Genomic DNA, 27,694 nt, shown 5'->3' with positions numbered 1-27,694 from the left:
TCCGCTCGGGAAATCGGCGTTTTGATTGGCCGAGACAACCGTCGATCAAATCCAGCCATGTCAAGTGCAGGGACAGAAGCGAGCAGAGGGTTAAACTAATCTCAGAAGAAAGGCCGTTATTCTCAGTCGCAGTGCCTTTATCAGATATCAGCGGTATCGTACGAGCAATATGTTCCGTTTGTGACCGATTTCAGGCGCTAACCTTTTCCCGCGCCGAAGATCTCCCACATTATGTGTGTTGTGTGTGGAAACTGAGCCGTCGCTTTCCAGGAGGGATAACGGATCACCACAGCGCTGAACCTGCTGCTCTCCGCGGTGGATGTGACCCACTAGTTAGCAGCTGCGCCAAGAGACGGATGTGGACCAGCACCAATGATGTCAGGAAAGCATTACAAGGGCCATGAAGTCAGCTGCTGCATCAAATACTTCATATTTGGATTTAACATAATCTTCTGGGTAAGAGCGTTTCCCTGTCGGCGCTCCTTTGTTCTGCTCGGTTTATGGATCAGGTTGTCTCACAGAGGGCCTGACCGCGCTGGGGCTGTTGTTGTTCTCGGTGTTGATGTGAGAGATGTTGTCTTTGTTCAGCTGCAGATCCACGGAGCGAGATACACTTCAGTAATGCGGGCTGTGGAGAGCAGCTCCGGGATTTGGTGGAGCAGTCTGCCCGGGCAGTGTCTCTGATAATCCGCTTTATCTCCGCGCTCAGTGCGACTGAACCTCTGCAGCTTCACACGACGTGAAAACACGAGCACTACACTGGTGTCCTTAGACTGATTTAGTTCCTCTCTCGATTTTTTTTTATTTTTATTAAATAAGAACATGATGATAAATATTATAAATACATTATTGCATAGTTAATTATCTATAAGGAGCACTTCTGATAATTATTCCAAAGAAAAATAATACTTATTCACTAACCTACTCAAAACTGCAGCACTTTCTTTATCTCGTCCTTTTTTATACAACATGAAACTATTAATAATAAAAAAAGGGTAAAAAAATTTTTTAAATATTTTTGTAGTTTAAATGTGAAAAAGTAAATATTTATATTTTTTATATTTATATAAAAACGTTTAAGCTTCGCTCCCATCATCCATCAATATTGAACAATATTGGAATTGTGCTTTTATTAAATAAATTATTATCTATATATTTTTCTTTTTTACTATTTACCACAATAACCATTACATTCTAATTCACTTAAGCAGTGTTTAATTTTTTTTTCTTTCTTTTTGCTCTTTTTTAATTTTTATTTCTTTTATTACTTTTTTCATTCTTAATACAGAAGATGACAACTGTTGTTATAAACACAATAAACAGTTGCTACCCTTCCCAGTTCTCTAAAAAGTTCTCCATCATAGTGTCAAGCTGAGCTGTAGTGCCACATTAAAAGTGGGCTCTGTCAGAAACCCTCTATTAGGACAGCTGTAAACCCACTGTTCTCAACTGTTCTTCAGATATGATAAAGTCAGGCAGTTCACCACGGTTTCTTTGTCAATAGTCTGCAGTTTCAGATTGTTAAACAGCAGGAAGCAGAGTTACTGCAGTTTGAGGGGAGGCTCCGCAGCTGCTGTGGGTCATTATGGAGAGCTCTCAGTGCTACTGTACAGCGTGTACCAGTATCAGTAACAGACTGCTCTATTGTAATTGCCAGTTTGCTTCAATTACTGCCTGCTTGTTATCTCTAACAAGGTATCCTGCTTCTGTTTCCCTCTGTACTGACATGTTGGGGAACACGGCATCATGTCACCAATTGAAATAGTTGTTAGTTGAAATAGTTTTTTTTATGATATAATTATCTTTATTTAGATTAATTGGATTCCTTAAGCTTGTGTTGCCTTTGCAGTCGAATAGCAGTGAGCCTCACAAAGACAAGAACCATGTGCTTTCCACCCAAGCCTGCCTGAATAACCTCTGTTTACCTCATGTCTCCTGCTAGTGTGTGGGAGTCATTTGTGCTGTTTTTCGTTTTTCTGCGAATTTGCAGTACTTTGCATTCCTGATGTGCTTCGTCAAACCCATCAAATACTTAATCATGGTGGACAGGCTGTTTAATTAAAGATGGGTAGTATTATGGTAGTATTATTATTTTTGATGTTACCCTTTCACCTTTATTATTCATGTTTTAATTTACTAATAATGTAATGTGTATTTTTTAAATGTAAACACTTCTAGAGGGTATTTGAGTGGTGCTATGTTCTCTTACTAAAAGGGTTTTTAAATAGAACCAAAAATAATAATAGTGGAACTATAGCAGGACTCAAAGAACAATATTCAACAGGCTTTTAATCATAGGGAATAACTATTGTCTGTACTAAAGAGCCTGCAAAAGTATTGCTCTAAGGGAGTAGAAGAACCACTTATGTTCCCTACAAGAACAAAATTTGTGAGTATGAAGAACCTTTTAAAACTTTAACGATTGGCTATATAATTTAAAGATTCTGCACCCCATAAAAGAGTGTTATTTAAAGGTTCCTTAGAAAAGCGAATGGTGTTATTTATAGAACCATAACAAGAACATTAAGTGGTTAAGTGGTTCTTCTCTGTAGTGAAGGTACTGTTGTATAGGTTTTTAAAAGAACCTTCTTTAAAGATGGATCTGTATAGAAGCACAGTGGTTCCCTGATTGTCACTGTCCGAACAAAACCACGGTCCCTTTTTCTCCCAGTTTGGTACTGCTAATGTATCCACCTGTTTGTAACTCCACCTAGCACTAGTAAGGCTTCCGACACTCGGAGGGTAAGATAACAGACGTCTCCTCCAGTAAATGTGAAACCACTGCTTCTTTTCGAACTACTGCCGATGTGGCATTGCTAGGCAGCCGACACACTTGGAGGGAAGCGCCGGTTCCCCTGCTCTTCCACACTAGCTAAGAGAGGCCTGTGCCGGCCAACGTTGCTTGAGAGTGATGAGGGGACAGAGAGCGCCATCTATCCACCCGGAGAGAACACTTGTGCTCTGTCTGACTCTGGCTGCTGATGTCAAAGCGTCATGACTCAGGATTTGATAACTCTCTTTTTCACATAACAACACTGGTCATCTTTAAGACTTAATATTTGATGATAAATGAACCACAGATTTTATCCAAAAGGCCTTGCGATAAAATATTTGTACTGTATAGAACCATTCTTTGTGGCATCGTGCAAAGAATAATAATACTCATTAATACTCAATAATACTCATAATAATAATAATAACTTTTATTTGTAAGAGTGTAGTCATCCTCACTCTTCCTAGTGTTGTGTAGTCTCCACTGAACCATACGTAACAGCTAACGGCGATCAGTCTAAATCGGAACCCCTGCTTTAGGGAGCAGCTCTGCAGTGTTAAAGTTAATGCTCCCGGGAGGAGCATCTGTCATCTTTCATCATTGAATTCTTATAGACGAGTGGATGTTCTTGCTACAGTGGAGCACAGTGTGCTTGCGACAGTATGGCTCTGTGGTTACAGGAATAGGCCTGCTTAGTTTTACCCAGTTTAACCCAGAATAAAACATACATGATGAATACTTCAACTCCACGGTGAATAAATGAGAAACTGAATGAATGCATTATAAAACATGCTTATTTAAACATTAACTGTAAAGGCATTTTCTGGCTGTTTCTGGACGTTAGCTCGGCTCAGACCGCTCATGGTCATCGCTTGTATCCTGGTGTGCAGCTTGCTGAAACCATTGGAACAGTCTTGAACCGAACCATGGCCTGGCAACAGCTAAATGAAAGCGCGCCCCACGCCCACTTCTGCTTTGCATTACTTATGAGGCCAGAGGAGAGGAATTAAATACCCCTCAAAAGATTTGAGGGTCATTTCTGGGTCAATGGCATAATGAGTTCAGAGCGTTTAATTGCGTTGATCGGTGCATTCTGCTGACTAAACAAGGAGAAAAGTGAGGCACTCCTCTAGCAGTTATCTGTCATAAGCAGAACTAAAGCCTTGCCCTCTTTATTATAAGTTGCGAAGGAGCTGCTGGCAAACTTCAGCTCATTTCAGTGCACTTTCCGTAGTTCCTGCAATTTCAGGGCGGGACTCTAATACCGAGTGTCAAGCTCCACTAGCTTGTTCCTTTAGTGAAAGCACTCCTTTGTTTCTACATGATGTTTTCCTGGCAGGATGGTGCAGGGTTTCTGGGGCTTTTTCGGAGGCATTGCTCATTTCCTGATGGTTTTTTTTTTCCAGCCGTCAAAGTGTTTTTGAATGAAGATTCTCACACAAGATTTAGATACATAGGTAGATAAATAGACAGACAGATAGCTAGAACGTTATTGATCCCAAAGGCAATTGCAGACCCGAGGGAAATCACCATTAGTTCCAATGAGGTGATCTGGAAGGGTTCTGAAAGCTGCTGGCCTCCCTCCAGGGGCATCATTGCAGTGCTTCTACGGCACACTGGCAATGCACATGCTTTTACACTGATGGTGAATGCAGTCAGCGCACCAGGTATCTGAAAGGGACACATATTTTAGGATTGTGTCTCATCAAGGTGAGAGATGATTAAATATCTCATTTTCTGAGGGTACGCCCCAGTTAAGGCAAATGAAGCACCTGTAACCTTACTTGTTGCTCTTTCAATACAATTGCCTGTGGATATGTCTTGGCCTTTCCTGCTATACATAGTATTCCTCCACCTTCAGAAAATTCACCCAAACAGCTCAACCAGCATCTCTGCAAAAATGATATCCTGTAAAAATAACTTAAATATAGGAAATTGATGTTTCTCATCAAGCTCGTCCAACCTATTGCTTTAAGCTAGAACCCAAATGACATACTGCAGTGTTTTCCCACTACACTAAAACATAGGTCACACACCACAGTGTAGGACTGGCTGGGAAATCCCTAAAGAATGGCAGGCAGGTTCACTTCCCAGTCCATACAGTCCGTATAAGGAAACTATGCAGCCGTTCTGACTTTACAGTTTCTCTGATGCCATGCGAATCAGCTCATTTACATTTCTCTGCATAATCAGCCTACCTTAGTTTAGCTTTACAGGGAAGTTGTGGCTGTGCTTATAGAATGAGGTGAAATACAGGACATCCAATCAGAACAGAGTTAATGAATCGTATATTTGCCTTAAAGATGCTATAGATTATTTACTCACTTTTTTTTTTTAATGTTCTCTTATTTCTGCATTGAAGGTATGTGACGTCAATTGAGGCAAAAACAGGCCAGATGTGGTTTTATCCACTATAATTGAGCCTTAAGGCTCATTTGCTCAACGTATACTAATACAAGAACATGCACAAATATGGACACTGATTTTTCTTTTTATGGGGGTTTATTGGCTGGTTTGCAGCGAGGCACCATCATGACTCACACAGAGGAACACTGTAAGAAGAATATTTGAATTATTTGTTGTAATTATTTTTAGGGATGCACTGATCGAGCTTTTTCAGTTCCAATACCGTTACATAAACTTTACATATCGGTCGATACCCGATGCCGATCCGATATCATTGTTAATTAATAAATCATATACCTCACCATGTGGGAGAGACCTAAGGCATTAGGATGGACTTAAACATTACTTTACTAACTTTGTAAAACAACAAATTAACACATAGATATAAATGTACTAAATTGCTATTTATTTGTCACTAAAATAAACAATGGTGCAGGACCTTAACACAGCATTCAAATTCAAAAGAAAAAAGAACTTCTTAAAATATATTAAATATATATCATGTATCAGCCAAAACTGAAAATAAGTAGCTTCACTTTGTCAAACACACAAACAGTAATCAATCTTGTCTTCAAATATTTTACGTAATTCAAAATAAAATCTAGCAGCTGAACCTGAGAATAAATAAGTAACTTAAGGTAAAAATTGCAAACGTAAACATTTAGTGCAGTCTCACACCAACAAATTAAAGTGAAAGGATCGGTTCTATGGATCGGCCCAATTATCCGATACCCAATCCAGCTAATTTTGATAATATCAGGACCGATATCCGATCCTAATAGCAGATCTGAGCATCTCTAATTATTTTGTATTATCTGAGTTCAGTCAGCAAGGGTTAGCTTTTAACCTAGCACAGATACCCACTTGTCTTCTGGCTTTTGCTTACTCATGCCCCTCTTTTGACTTTTGCTTTAGGAAAAAACATGGTCATGAGTCTGGTTCACATAGCAACCCGTTCCCCGTCAATAGTAGAATCTAGCGGTGATGTGTACGATCTCCAGTGGTACTGATGGACAATTATAGCCAAGATTGTCTCTGAAAGCTGACTACAAGTGACAGAAACACCATATTTTCCAGCTGTTGCTTTTTAGCTCATCTCCAGCTTTGACCAGGGCTTACACAACTGTTTTGGGAAATATGTTTTTGGAATTAGTAAATTTTAAGGCATTTGGTAATGCCGGATTTTCTTTTCTCGAGTAGTGGTTTACAATTTGTTATTCATCAGTGTCATCCACTACATCAACTGTCAGAAAACTGCAGGATCAGACATCAGAGGGACAAAGGAATGAATCTGTGAGAGGTCCTGTTATTAGCTGTGTATAGCTTCCTCTAGGGCTGTTGAATGTTTGAGGTGTTAGTGAGTATGATGGTTCTACTTTTAGATGCTCATCTTAAATGAATACCTTTAAACAGTTGAAAATAGAGATACATGATGATAGCAGAATCATTCGTATCAGAAGATATTCACTAACCTGTATCTTCAGCTTTGGACAGATATTCAATTAGGGCTGATAAGGGATGGGGATGTATTTTTAGAACCCCAGACAGAGCAGAATGTTTAGATGGGCTATTACACTTTATTAGTTTGACTTGCATTTATATATATATATATATATATATATATATATATAAATGTAAGTCAAAGAGGTATGAGTTATGTCCTGATTTATCAGCAACATTTCTTTATCAAAACGATGCATTTTAATACCCACATGTTTAGAAAATACCACTGTTGAATATAACTGTTGAAACACAAGTGATGATCATAAATCTGCTCATAAAAACTGCGCCCACTCATCTGTACAAACATGACAGTGTGTCATAACACAAGACTGACAGCGGATGATCAGTTTATATTGGTGTTGAAGAGGAGAGCTTTTCAAGTGCATGCAATTATCCGCTTTCCTGAGGAAATACTGTGAAAAACATGGCTTTTAGAAGCAGGGTTTGTTTATCGCTCGAGGGGAAGTACTGATTTCAGTACCGATGTGAAAGAGGATTTTAGTGCAGTTCTGTATTTCTGTTTCGGCATAGCGTACATGTCTGTGTATCACATGTCTACACAGACGTGTTGGCAATGTGCATATTTTTTATAAGGGTCCATCACCCTGTTGCTTGACATTATTTAGAGTAATCTTAGCAAGTGAACTCATTGTATTGAACAACAAGTAATTGAAATGAAATGACTGTAATCTTATAATAGGGCTGCTATTACTAATGCTGCGTTTAAATTGTTACATACACAGATCAGCCATAACATTAAAACCACTGACATAAGGTGAAGAAACTGAACGACTTTGACAAGAAACAAACTGTGATGGCTAGGCCAGTGTCTCAACCTAGTGTCTTGAATTGGACTAGTCAGAGTCTACAGAAAAGCTACTGTACCACAAACTGCTGGAAAAGTGCTGGTGCAGTTCAAAATGTCTTGTGGAGTTCATGCATTGACCAGTCAGAGCTGTTTTAGTGGCAGAAGGGGGGTCTACACTATATTAGGTAGGTGGTTTTAATGTCATGGCTCATCGCTATATACATTAACAATTCACTATGATTCAATCAGTGAATGGATGATGTGGTCTGTGTTACTGTGGTCAATATAATGTAGTTTTCATGGATTACAAAAATACATTGATCTCCCACAGAAACACAGATTGTTTGCATTTAGATATTTCAGCAGGCAGTGTTGCTATAATGATTAGCTCTACCTTCAAAGAAAAATATAATATAAACCTAAATAGGTTTCATTTTCCTGCATTTAGAATTCCACAGTATGTTCGACCTTTAGCTCTGAGGCAGGGAAAGATGGAGAAGCTCATTCTCACTCTTCCACTTGATACTAAACCATATTCTAGCCAACAACATCTAGGATCACAGAGATTGTATCATGAGGCAAGGAGGAAACGAGTCTGACAGCTTATCAGAATTGCAGCAAGTCTGAGGAGCTACAGTCACGCAGTCTACAATCCAGAAAATGAAAGATACACAAAGCAACACAGTTACCATCTACATTCATCCATATGTATGAACAGCTTCATGCAATGCTTGTTCTGGATCTACATTTCAGATATACATATATGTACATGTCTGATCCCAATCACCAACGTCATACCAACAATGAGTAATTCTTGTCTTGATTTCTTCCAATGTTTTTTTTTCCTGCCGCTGTGGCCATTGGCTTGCTTAAAAGAGACTTGGATATTTTGGAATAATTAAGAATATAAATAAAATATAATACCAATAATAACTTATAAAAAAAACATATGTATATAGCTTATGGCCAAAACCTGTCTGTCAGACAGAAAAACATTATTATGCAAACTTCCAATTAATTTCTGTTGATCCATGAATGAGATCAATTAAAAGCTGAAGGTAATTCAATCTGTTTTTGATTGAGAGACTGAGTTTAAGTAAGACTGATCATGACAACCCAACAGCATACATTAAAAGAAAAGAGATTATCTATCAAAAAAAAACTCCAAGAAATTTAACAGTATTAGCTATTGGCTATTAGTCTATTATCTATGTATTTATTTACTTATTCATTTTTTTTTTTATTGGACTTGGACAAGACAACAATATTGGAACTGCAACATACAAATATGTACAAGAACCAGATGCACTGTGTTTACAGTGAAACACAAATTTACTGTTCATAGGACGCTTAAAAAAATAATAATAATACAAATCTAATGAAATCCAAATACTAATAAATAAACATGAGAGCAATGTTGTTTCTGTTTTTGCTCTGGTATCGTTGGTATCGTTGTCTTGATTTGTTTGCATATGTTGTGACTAGAAATGAAAAAATCGATCGGCTATGTATCGCAGCTGATACACAGCTGATACCAGTTTTTCTTTACCGTACCCCTCTCCAGAGTACATCACACATCACATGAACAGAGCTAACCGACACCGCTAACCAACGCAAAACAGCAACAGTGCAGACCACATTTAGCCACCACCAAAAGTACAGCAGCATCAGTCGGAAAGCTAATAAGTGATGAGTTTTTTCACCCTAAATAATCAGCTTTTATTTGAATATATCTTTTTGTGTTTCAGCGTTGATTCTAAAAAGTAAAGTACGTTTCATCCTGAGAAACACTGCACAGAACATAACAGGAGCCCTGTAGCGCCCTGACCCGTCCTCGATTAGTATCAGCAATCGACCAATCCTACTGAAACCCGTCTGCATTTACTATTTATTTGTACTGGAAAATGGATAAATGAGGATTTTATTTGTTTGTTTATTAGTTTAGGAAAAAATAATCTGAGATCTTATCACCCCCTGGGTCCTCTGAAGGTAATCCCAGCCTACCTTCATCCTTAAACAAAGGCCTGAAAAGGCAGCACACCCACATTCCCATAAATAGTTAATGCACACAGTAATGGCTGTGCGGACTGTAGGCGTGCACCCAGGGGTCCTGAGAATGAAAAGATGGCCGTTATGAGAGACAAAACCAGCCATTTAAAGTGAAATGACTGGACAAAAAGGGGGTAGCAGGGGGCATTTGGAGTTGTGAACAGAATTCTGGAGCATTTCCAAGTCTCTTGGCGTGAGTAAAAGAGACATGAGCAAACAAAAGGGCCTGTCTACACTGAGCCCACGCACACATTTGTTTTTCTGAAGCAGATCTCTAAACTGATACATCTACTTGATAAATCTCAATGAAATCTCTTTCCCATGCTGAACTTCATGCTTTTATTCTATATTTCTTCCTGTTTTTCCTCTTTGGCAGTTTGGATCTGTCAGACCTCCTTTTTTGGAGTCTTGAGAGACCAAACATCTGGTCCTCTGGGAAATACAGAGCTGTTCCTGTTTTCCAACATGAACAATGGCCGTTCAGTTGCGAGCTCATATGTACATAGAGATCCATACCACAGGAATAGAGAATCAAGACATGCATTTGTAACTCTAATTAATATTAAATATGTGATTCCCAACAGTCCTAATGAAGAGAGACTCTAGCAAAAAGGAAGTCTCCATGCACAGAAGCCACTGAATGACATATTTGGGTCTGGAACAATAAGCCTTATGTAGAAGGCATTTCTTTGTTTCGCAGGGCCCGATTACACCTGGCATTAACATGCTTTTTGAAACTGGATAGTGTCTGGATACACTTTGACCCGATTGTCTTTACACTTGTCATTAATGCGTGTGACCAATTGAGATTCTTTGTAAACAAATGCTTTGAATGGAAAGGTGGAGGTTCTGCAACACTGAACAATAGATGGTTCTCACATTCCCTTTATGGCGGGATTTCTAATTGTTGCTGTTTGGAAACACCAAAGGGAAAAAAATGTGTAACTGTGTGCTCTCATCTACAGGTAAGCACAAGTGCAAGGGCGCACACAGGGAGAGAGAGCAAGAGGGACAGAGAAACCCAGATCCACAGTAATTGTTACTACTAACCAAGATTGTCATTATTATTAGTAATATTATTATTATTATTATTACTCTTTTTTTCGACAGTTCACTGAAAATGCATTCTGTTTACACTTGGACAAAATCCGTCTCTGACCACCTCCAAATGTGGTTTGAGTGATCTGATCATAATCCGATCACAATGCGTCTTGGTGATGTTTACACCTAGAAATCCCAACGTGATTCTATCACCAAAAACACAATGCCAGGTGCAAACAGGCCCTCAGCTCTTCTTCTCAATAAGTGCTTGGTTTTATAGCACTTATAAATATACACAGAGCTCAGCACACTGACACTCTGCAGTCTTGACTATAAAATCTGCCGTGTCAGTTTCTGTCCACTTCTAAGTATAAGTGAATGTCTTAAATGTCACGGCGATCAGGAATTGACAAAACAACACTATGCACAATCTAGCCCAGACTCTACAAATGTCATGGTACTCTGTTAAAGAATAGTTAGACAGAAAATCGAATTAACATGATTTATCATGATTTATTTTTCCCTAGTAGTAGTCAGTGTGCCAAGACATGTTGTAACACACTATATGGACAAAACATATTGGGAAACACCTCTTAATCCTTGCATTTAGGTGTTTGATGCAGTCCCATTGCCACAGGTGTGAAATAGCCACCTATGCAGCAAGTCAGTTGGCGAAATTTTTTCCTCTTAGATATTCCATAATCCACTGTGAGTGGTATTCCTGAAAAGCGGAAACTTTGAAGAACCACACCAACTTCGCCACAAAGGGTCCGACCACATGCCGAGTGAATAAGGTGCATAAAGGGTCGCTGACCCCAAACTGCAGAGATCCAAACCTCCTCTAGCATTAACATTCAAGTGACTTTGAGGAAGCATGTGCTTGTCTTCGCCCTTCCATCGCTTTGTGTGAAAGTTTCATATGATGGGGGGGCGCTCTAGTAGGTAGGTGGAAATTAAAAAAAATGTGAAATAAGATAAAAAATAAATGTGCTGAAGGTTCTTGGCCAGTAAATTGTTGTAAAACCGTTACATTATGAAGTTCTTTAAATCTCTAAAACTCCACAACATGCATTTATTATGTATTTAAAGTAGCTTTTTCATGTGTAAATAGTAAGTATGTGACTTTGGTTGACACAAAATATATAATAATCAGTGTGACAGCCCACAGCAACACAGCCTAGCCTAACCTAGCATAGCCTGGAACTTTAACGAAGAAATTAAACCAATGATCGTCTGAGTTAGCTTTTAGCCTTTTCAGCCATTTCAGAGCCTTCTGTGTTCCCAATAACCTCAAGTCAGCCTTTTCCATGTGCTGGAAAACTAGTCAACTAGTATTTTTGCTGGCATGATGATGATGGAACTGTCACTTTGGATTCTAATTTAAATATATTTATCGCCTGGTCACTGGTTTCCTGTATGTGTTTTTAATCTGTTAAAAACTGCAAACACAAGGATTCTACAGATGGTTCTTTGAGCAAAATAAGAACCACTTATTCCTAAAGAGCCTGAATATATATATATTTAATGGGTCAGTAATGGAAGCATCAAATAATGGAAAAGTTTTAGAACAATTTTAAGTTATTTTTTTTAAACCTTCACATTTGAAGAGGTTCTGGAAACCTTGAAAAGTTGTCCTCTCACAATGTGCAAAGTAGAATTTCTTCCTCAAAATATTGAAGGTATGAAGGAGAGCATGGCACTTGTTGATACTGCAAATATGTTTGGAGAGTTTACAATCTCAGTTGATTCGGTGCTAGACTCCACAAGGAGTTACATTCTCGACTCCCTGATAACTCTAAAGAGTTACTTGATAACATTTTTGTGTGGTGAAACTAGAGCAGTCTCACGTAGTGCCTCTAAGCAAGTCCAGGCCTCTTGTCGACTCTCATTCTGACATGCAAATGATCAAGAAGTCAGTACTCTCTCCCACTTGTTGACCTCTGGACTTATTTCTGTTGTTTTGGTGCATTCTTTTCAAAGGTTTTGCAAGTGGACTGAAAGTCATAGTAATTTAATAAACTACACCATACCATTCACATGGATATATACAAATATACTTATTTATTTATTCATTTATATTTAAGTATTGGGACACTTGCTCATTCATTGTTCTTTCTGAAATCAAGGATATTAAAAAAGGTTTATCCTTTTGTTGGAGTAACAAACGTGTCCAGGGAAGGCATTTTACTAGATTTCTGAGCATTGCTGTGGGGATTTGATTGCATTCAGAGGACTAGTGAGGTCAGGGTGTTGGATAATCAACACCCGCCCTCATTCCTAACTCCCCAACTTAAACCAAAAGTATTAGATGGAGCACCATCATTCCAGAGAACACAGCATTTGCACATCTGTGTCAACAATGGTTACAACTACAAGTAGATGAATGCATTCATTAGAAGGGGTGTCCGCTAACATTTGAACGTAACTGAAACTCTCTTCTTTTTTGCAGTTGTTGGGGGTGGCCTTCCTGGGCATCGGACTGTGGGCATGGAGTGAGAAGGTGAGAAGAACATTTGGAGAACATTTGCTGGATTTACATAAAATATGTTCTTTGAATTAGTTGTCAACAGCACATTCTGCCATTACGTTAATCTACATTAATCTAACTTTTCCACACACTGTTATGTTACGACATACTGAGAATTATCTAGAGTGACTGCAGTCGCTGTGAGAAACTTGTTTTCCTTATATTGACACCTAAACATTTAGTCAACCTAGTACTAATTTCAGTTTCTGTTTCCCAATTTTCACTTACAGTTTAGTCTCAGTTCAGTTTTTCTCACTGTCAGGGGTACATAGATCAGTCATGATTTTTTACATCAGATTCCAATTTGCTTTGTGGGCTAAATAAATGCTCTAATAGGAAACATATACATGCACACAGACACACACATTTACATGCAGTGTGCAGGTATCTGATTATTGTTACATTATTTACAGCATACAGTTGTACCGATTCTGATAATGACAGATTCTGATGCTGTGCGATTACCAGCCACAGAAGGCACTGGGTAATGCAAAGAGTCTCTGGCAGTCTAGTGTAAGTAGGCCTGAGTAAACATCTGCACTTCTAAGTACTGCCTACAATCAGGTGCAGCGCTTTCTTATTTTTAATAATAACTTAATAACTTTAATAACAAGCAACCGTGAATATAAGAGCGCCTTTAATTTACCTTTTCTGTGTTATGCAATACAAAATGAAAATAAAAAATTATAAAATTAACCCGTCAAAAGTTTGGACACAGCTGGTTGAATGTATGACGATTATCTTAAAAACGATTTCGATGTCGTGGCTAAGGGGTGTTTCAAGTAGCCCCTAGGCCTACTTGAATCCCCCCCAGCCACAGCAGTCTAACTACAGTGGATATCTGTGTGCCCCCACTGTCCTCTTTATTGAAGACAAAAATATAGTTGATCTAGCATTTGGATCAAATGTTTTTAAGATGATGATCAGCACATCTAACTATTTAATAGTTGACTATAAAATATATTATGTCATATTACTCGCCATGAGTGAGCTCCCACTGGCAGGTGAGGGGCCCTATGCAACTAGTGTAGGTTGTGTATAGGAAAAACACTCACATTGCGTTTGCTGAAATGTCCCTTTGAATGTTTCTCTAAAGTTTGTCTCCCTTTTAACCACTCTAAATGACTCTACATCAACGTTTACTTATACCGAGAATTTAAAATATCAGTGAATTTCTACTTTAATACTTCCTCTGTTTATATCAGAAACACACTTACTTTTCCTAGTAGGCAACTTGCTGTTCCTACGAAGTGTACCTTTGGGAGCATGTAACTGCAGCTGTAAAGATAAGTGTACCAGGCACCGAAGGCACAGAGGATCCCACGTCTAAACTGTTCTGTGTTTAGATGGGAAGTGATTCAGTGCTGAAACACTTTTCATGTGAAACCTCTCAATCCCATCTCACTCTCTGTGAAAGCCTCTCTGGGTTACTCTACAGTGCTTTCATGGCCTCTGCTTGCGTTAAATCTTCACTGGGGACGTGTTTGAAATGATCATAGTCAATACTACAGAGCACTGCAAAGCACTACAGTTAAAGGTACTTTTAATAGGAAGGACACTACTCAGTTTAGATACCGCATTCTTTCTGTAGGACATTTCAGGTCCGGTTGTCTACAGACAATCACACATCTGTCAGTGGTGTCTAAATTAACCCGTCTGCCTTTCTCTTTTTCTCTCTCTGTCAGGGTGTGCTCTCAAACATTTCGTCCATCACTGACCTTGGTGGGTTCGACCCTGTCTGGCTCTTTCTGGTGGTGGGAGGAGTAATGTTCATCCTTGGTTTTGCTGGCTGCATTGGAGCTCTGAGAGAGAACACCTTCCTGCTCAAATTTGTGAGTGCTCAGTCATAATACTCTTTTACAAAAAAAATACTCTTTTACAATAATCAGTTGAGAAGCTCTTTAGAAGACAAAAAGTGGGGTTTCTATGGAATCGCTCCAAATGACTATTTATGGCACTGTTATTTTGAAGAGTGTACTTGGACAAATACTAATGACGAGTGATTTGAGTTCTTGTCTCTTTTTTTGCTCTTGTTTGTTCTAGTTCTCTGTGTTTCTGGGGATTATATTCTTCCTGGAGCTGACAGCAGGAGTTCTTGCCTTTGTTTTTAAAGACTGGATCAAAGACCAGCTCAACTTCTTCATCAACAACAACATCAGAGCCTACAGAGATGACATCGACCTCCAGAACCTTATCGACTTCACCCAGGAATACGTAAGAGCGAGAGAGTTGGGTGCCAAACATACACTTTATTTTAGTTATGAGTCAAGGATATAGATGATGAAGAATTTCTCAGAAAATAAAGAAAGGAAAGAAAAAGAGAGCATGAGGGAGAACAAGCTATCAGTAGTTTTTTTGTAGTGAATGGCAGAATTGATCATTAAAGGTGCATAAAATGCATTTATTTCGTATTTTAAGCTGTTCTTTGATGTATAAATAAAATAGTAATTACTTTTACAAAAATGCCAGATGTGGTTTTTTCAAGTTATTTACAACCTTGTTATTTTGTTACAACCCTGTTATTATGAATCATGCTGATTTTCCTGGTTTTCCTGATTGGCTGGCATTTTATGCATATAATGCTGTTTTTTTACACTATGACAGTTTTCCTAAAATTGCTTTAAAAAAGTAATGTATTGTGATATTATTTGGTATGAACTGTGTCCACTTTTTTCTCTTTATACTATTGATATTCTGCCTTTTCATCTGCAAACGCACAGAAATGCACAAATATGTTTGAACCCCAGATGACAGTTTGCAGCTACGAGCAGTCAGACAGAAGTGTATTTTTTCAACTCTGTTTGGGGCCTCTGTGTCTCGCTGCGGTTGCCAGATCTGCTCTCGGCAGATGACTCTTCCAGGACGAATTTAATTAGATATCGGAGTTCAGCACAGCTCGTCACCCACTAGCCAGAACTGTGACCCTGCCTGCCAGAAATGATAAAGCACTCTATGTAAGCGTGGGCTACAGACATGAACTTACATGGAAATAGATTTGGTTTAACTGACATCCTTTAGAAGTGGATGACAGAGGGCTACAACTGAGCTGATCATGGATCCTTCAGATCTTCAGATGATTAGTTAAAGTTGTCTGTTCTGTATCCTTATTCATTTTCAGTCATAGTAGATTTGGTAGATCAGAAACTGTGTTGTCTCTACAGTGGGAGTGCTGTGGGGCCTTTGGAGCTGATGACTGGAACCTTAACATCTACTTCAACTGTACAGACAGCAACCCCAGCAGAGAGAAGTGTGGGGTGCCCTTCTCCTGCTGCACCAAGGACCCAGCGGTAAGAGAGATATGCATAGAGGCAGGTAGAATGGGTTTTGAAAAGTAACGTTTGGGAATGTAACTCTGAGAATGTGTTCCAGTACAGATTACTGATTATCAGTTGAAAATAAATATTGCAACAAAATATGTAAGATTAGTATGTTAATAGTGTACGCTGAACCTCATTTTGTTATAAAATAACTACATTTTGAGAGGAGGAACATGTCTGAAGCCACTCCTCCCAAATCTAACCTATAAATGTAATCCTTTTCTTGTTTATGTGTCTCTGAAATCAGTGCAACCCTTTACTCCCCCATCACTTCCCTCTTGACCCAGTCATCTGTCATTCTTAGCTTCACATATCAGAGGGGGGGCTGACCTTCTACCAAGGCGGAAGCCACCCAAAGTCTGCGAAGTAAAATGATCTGATGTAGTAAAATAATTAAAAAGAAAAAAACTTATTTTAACTAATTCTCTTTACACAATTCTGACCAGTAGATATTTTATACCTATTGGATCTAAAGCTGATCTAAAAAATATACATTCTTATAAACCTAATAAAACATACATAGACATACTATGCATACCAGTGTACTATACTACATACTATTTTTAGAAATATACACTAGGTATGCTTACTAAATATACTTATACTATAAGCATATACTTGAAATAGTGTTCATTGTGCATACCATTGTCAGTAAATGCATGTCCTTGAAAATTTAATAATGCAAGCTTTAAAAAAAGCACTATGCAGATCCTTGAAATAGCACAAATACTGTTTTAAGTATACATACTATTATTTTACATATTTTGGAAATAGTATACATGCTTAAAATGTAATGTGCATACACTTAAAGCAGTATACGCACTACTTTTTAAAGTGCATATACACTGGAAATATTATGTACACCACTGTGCTCATTTTTAAGTATACTAAGTATATTATGAGTTTGAGGATATTTTTAAAATGTATGCGTACTGCGTTTTAAGTATGTATACACTGTAAACAGCATGCATGTTTCTGTGGACATTTAAAGACACTTTTTAAATATGAATAGTATTTTAATGTAAACATACTACTTTTTTAAGTATGCATATAGTTTGTAAATAATACCCATACGTTTGAAGCCTGCACATGCTTACAATAGTTTGTGTGCTACTTTTCAAATATGCATACACTGGAAGTATATGCACATGCATTTATGTATATGCATACTGTATATACTGGCAGTGTTATGCATTCTACTTTTTTGGCGTATGCATATATTTAGGATGCATGCTCAAAAATGTACAAGTATGGTACTACTTTAGATACATACTAGTATGCATCCTGGGCCTCATTATTTTACAGTTTGTGTATTACTTTTTAAAATATGCTTACTAAAAACAATTTACTTTTTAAGTATGCATACATGGTCTCACACTCTTTTTGTCAACACTACTTCTTTACATGATCTCTAATGCATTAGGAAGATGTAGATGTGTGACGAAAAAGAATGCTCATTGAAACGCAGGGTGACTACAGCTGTGCATAAAAAACCTTTACTCACAATAAACAAGTGCTGCAGAGTCAGAGGAAAGTGCCTGAGGTAAAGAGCATCGATTATGATGTGCTGTGAGTTATTAACCTTTCATAAATCATCATCTGCAGGCATTAAACAGTTTGACTGCAGGCTTTCTTCCTCCTATGTGTAGTTAAATTTCATCAGCAGTCAGACAGCGGAGACGGGCGCCATGCGGAGAGATATTACTACTCAAATAGGAACCGGAGAAGCAAACACAAAGCAGTGCAAATGCGTGTCATGTAGGGCTCTTTCATATCTGGAATTCATTTTAATAAGCACTAAAGGTGAGGTTAGACAAGGAAGGCAGGGCAGCGTATTACCTCTAACTAGTCTATCCATGCTCCACCCACATATGCGCAACTATTACTTCTACTTTAGTATTATACTACTACTACTACTACTACTAAATTTATGTTTTGTAATGTTTTTCATTTTCAGTGACATTTATTTTGTATTTCTGTGTAAAAGATTACAGTACTATGATAAAAATTGTGATGATAGTATTTTCCTCAACTATAGGGGGAGCCCATGAGCACAAAATACCAATTCTTGCATAATGCTGCTTAAAATAGTAACTCTATAGAAAGAAATATGGTTATAGATTTTTACAAACAGTCTTTAAAGCTTGTCCATCCTTACGAAAGTTGCAATGAAGGCGTGTTAGTGGGCAGAGCGTTGATATGTCTGTTTTTCAATTCAAAATTAATCTTTCCTTCCTGCCTCTTATCTGTCTCCTCCACGCCACTGTCAGAGCGCCTCCTCAGAAATAAAACCCCGCTGTCCACTTTCCCCCCCGGCTATTCTGAAGAACGATTATTTATAGTCTGCTTCCTGTTTTATAGGAGGATGTCATCAACACACAGTGCGGATATGATGTCCGGGCCAAATCGGTACGTTGACCTCTCGTTCTGTTTCTCCTTCCCCTGCCTTCCCTCAAATTTCAGTTTTAGAAAAGTAACGAGACGTAATCCGCCTCTGGTTTTCACCTTTGATTCTGCATAAAGTGTCTCTGTCAGCAACAGTACACGATTCACGGGCTCGGCAAGCTGCCACTGTTGGGCCCTTGAGCAAGACCCTTTACCCTCTCTGCTCCCCGGGCGCTGGAGTTGGCTGCCCACCGCTCTGGGTGTGTGTGTGTACTCACTGCCCCTAGTTCACTAGTGTGTGTGTGTGAGTGTGTTTAATACCACAGATGGGTTAAATGCGGAGTACACATTTCGCTGTACAGTGACAAATACGTGCACTTTTACCTTTTTTACCTCTACCTAAAATACAGCCATGAAAAAATGATACTGAGTAACACAGCTTAAGTCTGTGGAATTACATATTACTGTGCCTCTAAAGCATCTTTAACTTTCACTGGCCTAAAACTTTTTTACACTGACTGTGCAGTTACAAGGGCTTTTCCCTTCTCCTGTAAAGCTGCCATGTGGAAGATTCAGGGCTTTACGCGACAGAGATGTTCATGTTGGTGTATCCTGAGCACTTAAAATCAATATTCAAAATACAATGTGTCCTCTAGCCTCATGTTTATCATCTTTAATTAATCATACTCTTATTCATACATAATATAATATGTCTCATAAATCTTTATTTGATAGGGTCAGATGCCCCTTTACATACCTAATGGGTGATCCATCATAAATGTTCCAAAAGGACATATATTTACTAAACAAATCTTAGATGGAGAAATTGTATAAATAAATAGTGGCAAAGTCTGATGCGAGGGGAGATTCCCAAGCAGACACTTGTGAGCACAAGGAGCCCCCTACAGGCCATAACATGCAGCCATCAAAATTACACCATACAACAGGGCTTATTCCTGGAGGGCTTATTCCTCAGGACGATTTAGTGCTGTTTCTGATTAAACACACTTGCTTACCTGTTCATGACCAGGTGAAGATGGTGTGTTCGAGCAGGGAAATCACTACTTCTTTATCTCCTCTTAGAAGGAGAAGAATACGGAATGCTTGGTTTCACCACAGAAGTCTGATAATCTGATCTTAAGGTTTCTGTATTGTCTGTTTCCTCAGAGCGATGAGCAGAGGACGTACATACATGTGAAAGGCTGTGTGCCTCAGTTTGAGAAGTGGTTACAGGACAATCTGACAGTAGTGGCAGGCATCTTTATAGGAATTGCACTTCTACAGGTGAGCTAGCTTCCCCTTCTCGTTCTAACACTCATGTAATAAGACATACTCCAGAGCTTTTCTGCTTTAACTCTCGGCCTCAGTGTTTTTTATTTATTAAATCTTTAACCGGAGTAATGAGGTTGTCTTGGTTTCTGTTTGGCAGATATTTGGAATATGCCTGGCCCAGAACCTAGTGAGTGATATTGAAGCGGTGCAGGCGAGCTGGTAAGCGAACGCTGCAGTTTAAGCTTTTTAAAACACATTCATCTTTGTCTGCTCTGCTTCTGCGCGCAGCACCACCCACATTCAACCAGCTTGCTTCCCACAGAGCACAGGGCAGGGCCTCCTCTTCTTTTTCAGATTTCCAGCTTACTGAGTCATCTGATGTAATTCTGATTAACGTTTAAAGTGATGGACTTAGCACGATTTTGCCCTTACATTCCCCATTACATTACATTTAGCAGATCAATCAGGGTGTCTTCAGTTATGGCTAAAGCTAATTAAGCTAACAGATACTTTTACCTCACCAATTAGTATCATCATCATCACATTTGCTTCAAAGTGTACCAAGTTGTTAGGTAATCTCTTGTTCATTAGACTTGCTGATGTGGTTTCTGACACACTGCACTGTATGGCATGCGGTCTTTAATTTAAATGGACAGAGGTGTGCAAAATAGGAGTAGCAGCCATCCTGAAACCTGGGCGTTTATGAAAAGTATAAAACATGTATGTTTTATGGATAGAAGTTTGTTATACAGTGCAAGAAGCCACATAAACAAGCCTAAATGAGATTAGTTAACAACTATACATGATTTAAGGCAACCAGGTGAGGATCTTGACCATTCTGGTTAGCAACAGTAGTCATCAGTTATAATTAGGGTACATAATATTCAGGGGAACTGTTCATCATTTTTTATTGGTGCAGAGTGAGTTTTTTAGGACATAGACAATAGTAGACAGAAATACAGCTCTCAAGACTGCCCCCTTGTGGACAGTATGTGAGTATGTTAGTATAAATATAATAATCATAACCCTCATGTTTAAGGTTAATTACATTAATAATGCAAAACATACTATTTTAAGTAGCTACTCCACATATTGATTATTATTATTATTATTATTATTATTATTATTATTATAGTTTAAAATTGTTTATCCGAATGTAACAGAAAACTGCCCAGCTCCTACAATTCCATGGGCAAGCCTACACAGTGTGTGTGTGTGTGTGTGTGTGTGTGTTTTACACGCTACCATGGCCATTACTATGCCAGCTCACCTCACCAGTTCACTTCTCCTCCCCCACGCTTTCATCAGGCTGCCACCCCCTTCTTACGCTGTCCGCCGTCCCGCCTCCCACTCCAGCAAGAAAGTGCACTCATGAGGGAGGTGTGTGCTCACCTGGTGGGTGCAAATCGTACGCCTCTTTCTGATCTTTCTCCACTTTGTGAAACCTGTACGGCCCTGAAAGCCTCTCCCTCCCCTTCCTCTCTCTCTTACAGGGTTCCAATTTCAGCACATTTCCTTAATCTGACATTGACCAGAAGCCTTTTACTAACATTAAACACAGTCACTGAAACACCATGCATTCAAGACCCTCATCTAGCACTTAGTACTCTATAGTACTGTTTGTTAGAGAAATGCATACATTACCACTCAAAGGTTTGGGCACACCTTTTTAACATTTAAAAATAGAAATATCTGAATTATGAATAAATACATATGTAAGTATGTAGTGAACTTGTTGCCTGTTGAAAACTACAACTGTATTAATTAGTATTATTATTATTGAAAACTTGGATTGGAAATAAATTCATACATAGGCATACACTTTGTAATTCATATTTATTTTAGAAACAAATTTTAAGAAGTGAGACATTAAAGGTGATTAAACCAACATAAATAAAACATAAAAAATGGAAAGGTGTGTCCAAAGTTTTGACATCTTACTATGCAATTAACACCAATGAGTCGTCACTTATCAATTATTTTTATTATTATTTGTTGTAATTTTATAGAGGTGTATAATTATATTGAAATCATATCATATCAAACACCATTAATTTCTTTAAAATGTTGGTATTGGGCAGATGTTTACATTTGGTCAATATTTCAAACGGATACTTGACGATTAGTATGATTAGTAGGATGATTGATGGTGTTAGTATTGTTATAGTAATATTATTGATACTAGTTGTATTTTTTTAGTATAGTGAATATATATATATATATATATATATATATATATATATATATATATATATATATATATATATTTTTTTTTTTTTTTTTTTTTTTTTTTTTTTTATAATAATGTGACTATTGATGATATTAATATTGTAATAATATTAAAATGGTTAATTCTCTAAAATCTCTATTATAGTTTTCCAAATGCGATTTTTAGTCCAAATCTTAATAATATATTTCCTCTTCCGCTTACAAAGTTCAGAAGCTGTTTTTGAATTGTCAGCTTGTGTCTCTGAACTACGAGTAAGAACTAATTACACCATGCTTCTGTTACTGCAGAAACGAAGTGCAGCTTCTAAGAGTTGAGGCGGTGTGTAAACGGGAGCTGTTTCTATCTCAGCACAGTTCAGACAGTGATTGTGGCCCCTAATTCACTCCAGGCTCATTGTGATCCTAAATCAGCCCTTATACTCCTCCAGGTCATCTCCACTGTCTTTAGTCTCTGTAGTCTCAGTGTGCTGTGTCATGCTGTGGGCAGCAGTTTAACACCCCATCTCTATCTTCACCCCTCACATGCTGGCTTGCTTTGCTACAGCCTTCTGTATAACCCCATGTCTGCCCTGCTCTCCTGAGAGAATTCTTAGGGTTTTCTGCTCATACAGAGATTGTACAGTGATGCTTACCCCATGTATTTTTACAGGTTACAGTCTGTAAGTAATTGGACAGTTTTGTTGTTTTGTCTCTGTTACTCCAGAACATTGAACTAGAAAATCGTGACTGCTTTCCACATCCACACAAACTGATCTGGCTCAGGAGCCATATTACATAACTGTTCCAAATGTAGTGAGAATATTTAAATAGGGTCTAGTCATGCTATTTTTCCTAATAAAAGTATGCTTTCAAAGCTTTATTGAAGCCAATACAATTTTTGTACATATTTACCGAGACGAGATTCAACAGTCTGTTAGCAACATTAGCCTAGCATCTTCCACAGAAATCTAATGAAACACATATCAGATATCAAACATCTGGGCTGAGTGACTGCATCTGTGCTAATTGATGAATCAAGTCAATTAGATTTTTGCTTCAACTACTCCCTTTATACACAGTCCTCCCTTTTCAGCCATCGGTCAAATTAGCATTCTCTTAAATAAGACCACCATGTGCTTTACAATCTATATTTGCCAGATGTCTATGACCAATAAACATTATCCAAATAATCTCACATACCTAATAAACAACATGGTGTTTTCCTTGCTGATGATGCACCAGTTTGCTGTCTGATTTCAGATTCTGCTCATTTCAGGGGCTTTTTGCCTTCGATCTTCACAATACTGCAGTTCTCAGTGGTGAATACTGCTCAGTGTTGCAGTGTTGACAGAACAACAGAGACAAAGCAGCTGTTACTGGCTAACGACTTACAGACCACACTGTATATAAGGACTTTGCTAGGAAGCTTGTATGTCTGTAAAACAGGACTAGACCAGTTAATGATGCTGTTTTAATGTCTTTTCAAGCTTTCAAAACTGTAACATGTAAACTGGCGAGTATTAATCCATCCATTTTATGTACGGTAAATTAATACTGTAACATAAGCTTCCCAGATGTAGGCAAGTAGAGCTTACACTAGTCCAGTAGTGCCCAGTCACAGTCCTGGATGGCTACAGCACTGCAGAGTTTCATATTGCCTCTGATTCAGCTGATTAGCTAATTACCAAGCACTTAATGAGATGGATCGAGAGGGTCAGACTTTGTTCAGACAGGCCGCTTAAATGATCTTTTTTTAGAATATCTGATTTTAGCTGAAAGGTTGTTTTTGGAGTGGAAGAATGCCAGAAGAAATCTGACTTTTTCAGTCTAATTGAAGTCATGAGGTTTCAAGTCTGATTCAGACCAGTTCTCTGGATATGCAGCTCTGCAGTCTGAACACTCATGTGGATTTATACAATTGGTTTGTTTGACAAGAAAATTCTTCTTCTGTGAATAAGCTTTGGTAAAGTGTGGAAATACAGGGCTTACAGAAGTGTTACCAAAGCTGTTCTCAGTGTAGATTTTGCACTGCTGTGACTGTAGTACTGGAGTTGGATATGGTCCCTGTCATGCAAAAAACATTTACCTCCAAAACAAGAGAAAAGCTTTAAATCTTATTGTTTGGTGGAAATTGAAAAAAGTATTTCATTCTGGTCATTTTGGAGCATTTCTAGCGGTCCATTCTTCATAAAATGTAAATAACAACTGCCGGATTCACATTATATCAAAAAGTGAAAAACTGAGATTTACATTTACATGTACATTTATGGCATTTATCAGACGCTCCAATCCAAAGTGCCGTTCACTCAGAAAATATCACTAGCTAGTTTTAATAAGCTAGAATCCAAAGATACCTCAAGCTTAGATGACTGCAAAAGTCAGTATGGATAGTTAGAAAGAAAAGATGTACAATACTGTACAACATCATGCATACACTACTATACACTGTGCCTGAACGTCCGAAAAAAGGTACAACAGGAGTGTAATCACAAGCCTGTAATAATTAAAGAGTAGTGATGATTTAATGGCATTTGAATGAAATGGGTTGGTGTGTGAAGACCGCGGTCGACGAGATTTGAGGGTTTTGTGTGGCAGCGAAGATCTTATGTTTTCATTACATTTTCATTAGGCCCCAAAAACATGGTTCCAAAAACCTGTATTTAACTAAATATTAGTGAAGTTACAGGTTGTAAAAATCAAGCTCATCACTGATTGCCTGCAGATAAGCAACTTAGACTCAATTAGTTGTCTGGACACACAGTTGACTTTCCTATTCCTTTCGTCCTCTTCTGCAGCTTGTTCACCTAAAGTGGCAGCTTCTCAGCGTCCCCTCCGATATTCACAGGTAACACACAACAACCTCAGCCCACTTTTACAAGAGTGTGTAGCTAATGCTGTCATAACTATCACAGTGTTCATTTTTAGAAAGCCTATTTCTAAACTTTGTGTTTTGCCCACAAACAGGACTACGCCCGAATCAGAGCGCCAGCAACGCAGCAAACTCTACATGCCAAGTTCACTGGAGTTGTGTGTACAAATGTGATCTGTACCATTATCTTTTACTATGTGTAAATAGGGATTTTTCTAAAGTGTTTGCAGTGTTCTAATACCTGTATAAGTAATGTAAAAAATGGGGTGGGGGGGGTTATGTGTGTATGTGAATGTGAGATCCTCTGTTAGTGTGAGTGTGTGTTCGAACTGTTAGAGCTGTGTCTCTAAACGCACTGCATGCCTCTCACACTGGCAGTGAGCTTTCCCGTATTAGATGAATCCTCCAGCATTTTCCAACCTAACCTCGATCTGCTGCATCTGTGCTGCACTGCCGATTACCACAGACAGTAACAGCAACACGTTTCTCTGTGCTGAAAGGACCGAAGGCCAGTTTAATCAGAATTCCCACACAGCTGCTGAGTTCTGCAAATATACTGGTTATACATGAGAATACAGTGGAAATCTTTTGGAAAAGTTCATAGTTTTTCCAACGATCCTTACACCCTAAACCGGGGTATTTAGGGGCAGTGATCTGTATTCTGTATAGAACAACCAAGGATGCTCCAGTGGTTCTTTACATGTTTAAATGGTTCTTTAAATAGAAGGAAAATCTCTGGTACGTTGGTTGGAGGGTTCCACCATTCCACGGTCCAGGAGGTCCAGATTCCCTCACAGTTGTCAGCTTTTCCTGCTCAAGCACACCTGATTCAACTCACCTGTTAAGTGCCAGGTGTAGCAGGTCTGTTGGAGCAGGGAAATCGGCAAACTGTGCCGGACGCTGGTCTTGTTGCCAACCCCTGATGTGGCACCTTTCCTCCTTAGAGTGCCTGAGGCTGTGAAATGTCCTCTCACACCCCTGAGCTGGTAACAAATCACCCCAAATTAAACACATTATACAGCTTAAATTTGCAGCTTAAAATTACCTTAAAATTGACGTTTCACATTTAGTTTATTGACAAACTTCTCGAATCCTAAGAGTTAACAGGACTTCTGTTCTTTTCTAAGCACAGGCCAAACCTGTCTGATTTTTTTTTTTTTTTTTTTTTTTTTTTTTTTTTTTGTCCATGGTTTTCAACAGTGTGCTGCAGATATGGTACATAGAGACTGGACTGAGAAAAGCTGGCATGTATCTTTACGTTTTTGTTTTTCTGGTTAAAACTCTTTCTCATGAGTGTGTGGATAGCTGTGTATATGGAAGCAAGGTCATTATGGAAAGAATCAGGCTATAAAGGGATTGTTGATTGACTTTGAGGGCAGTGGCTGTACTGGTAAGTGTTTATATTGCTGATTTCATTTTGATTTCAGCTTTTCTTTTTTTTATGTAACGGATTCAAATAATGCAGTGTCAGTTTCTTTATATATTTTTAATCCTTTCACACACTGTTTAATTTATGCTAACTACCTGAGTGCATTGCAGTGTCTCAGAGGGATGTAAATAGTCTGCGTGCAGAAACAGTCTACAATCTTTTCTGAACCAACTCTAATACAGCAGTAAGCAGAAGAATGACTGCAAGGTCAGGTGGTTTATGAATTAATGGGAAAGTTGTTAGTTCAGAAGTCAGAATTAGAGCTAACGCACAATACGTAAGAGTAGAAGGCTTTATATATTTAGCACATTCAGGATGGCCTGAGGTCAGTCATTTTTATTATTTGACAGCAATGCAAAGTATTTAACATGGATTCATGTTATAAGATGCATTCAACAAATGACACTAAGCTTTGACATGTCTAGAACACTTCAGTTTCTGTAGAAGCCACGTATTAAAAAAATAAAATAAAAAAAGGAATTGCAGTAGCTTTCCATACAAAATCACTCCTTTCACAGTTTATTTAAAGCATTAAGCTCAGTGAAGTTCAATAGAAGTGCACAGAGTCAAATAAAAAAAAAATCTGTATTAACTTTGAAGGATGTAAAAATTTGTAAGGAAAATGTTTTATTAAAATCTGATGTGTTAGAGGAAGCCAGAGTTTGTAATGAACACTGTTGTTATTCATTTGGTCAAATAAACCAATGTGCTGACCTGCTGACTTTGTGAGGAGTGGTGTTAACATTAAAGCTGAGGAAGGGATCGCTGGATGTGGTTGTTGTTGTGGTGATTACATCACTGGTTACATCAAGATGGGTTTGTAGTTTTGACAGTACAAACTGTGCCCTGAAATGTGCCATGAGAACTACAGAACTACCTTGCAGGTTTGCCAAAATTGACCTTTCGCCAGAGCTATTGGTAGGAGTATCAAACACATTCCCAACATTCATTTGTTGGTAGAGGTATACTATCACACATCACACATGCCGAAAAACGCATGCTACGAACTATTCATCAGATTTGATCATTTAAAATGTTTCTGAAGCAGTAATCTGAACTTCGGTTACAGTGTTTTGGTCTCTCCCCATTCCTAGAGATAGAGGTGTG

The 27,694-nt window shown here is 38.3% G+C and overlaps 1 protein-coding gene across 2 annotated transcripts; it reads left to right on the top strand.

The window, feature by feature from the left end:
• Positions 1-51: 51 nt before the first annotated feature.
• On the top strand, positions 52-27,305 carry tspan5a (tetraspanin 5a). Of its 2 annotated transcripts, XM_072687773.1 has the most exons (10): positions 52-456; positions 13,030-13,080; positions 14,793-14,939; positions 15,151-15,321; positions 16,269-16,394; positions 18,786-18,833; positions 19,977-20,093; positions 20,239-20,300; positions 25,085-25,134; positions 25,254-27,305. In XM_072687773.1, exons 1-9 carry the CDS (start codon positions 373-375, stop codon positions 25,095-25,097), a joined length of 819 nt encoding a protein of 272 aa, XP_072543874.1. In that variant the 5' UTR covers positions 52-372; the 3' UTR covers positions 25,098-25,134; positions 25,254-27,305. The 2 variants fall into 2 exon arrangements, with proteins under 2 accessions (XP_072543874.1, XP_072543876.1); XM_072687775.1 differs by lacking the exons at positions 25,085-25,134; positions 25,254-27,305 and adding an exon at positions 21,390-21,770.
• Positions 27,306-27,694: the final 389 nt, after the last annotated feature.

The sequence above is a fragment of the Salminus brasiliensis genome, chromosome 9 (genome assembly GCF_030463535.1).
Source record: "Salminus brasiliensis chromosome 9, fSalBra1.hap2, whole genome shotgun sequence".
Classification (NCBI taxonomy): Eukaryota; Metazoa; Chordata; class Actinopteri; order Characiformes; family Bryconidae; genus Salminus; species Salminus brasiliensis.
Note: the sequence above shows the minus strand (reverse complement) of the source record. Positions and strands in the feature narration are given on the sequence as shown.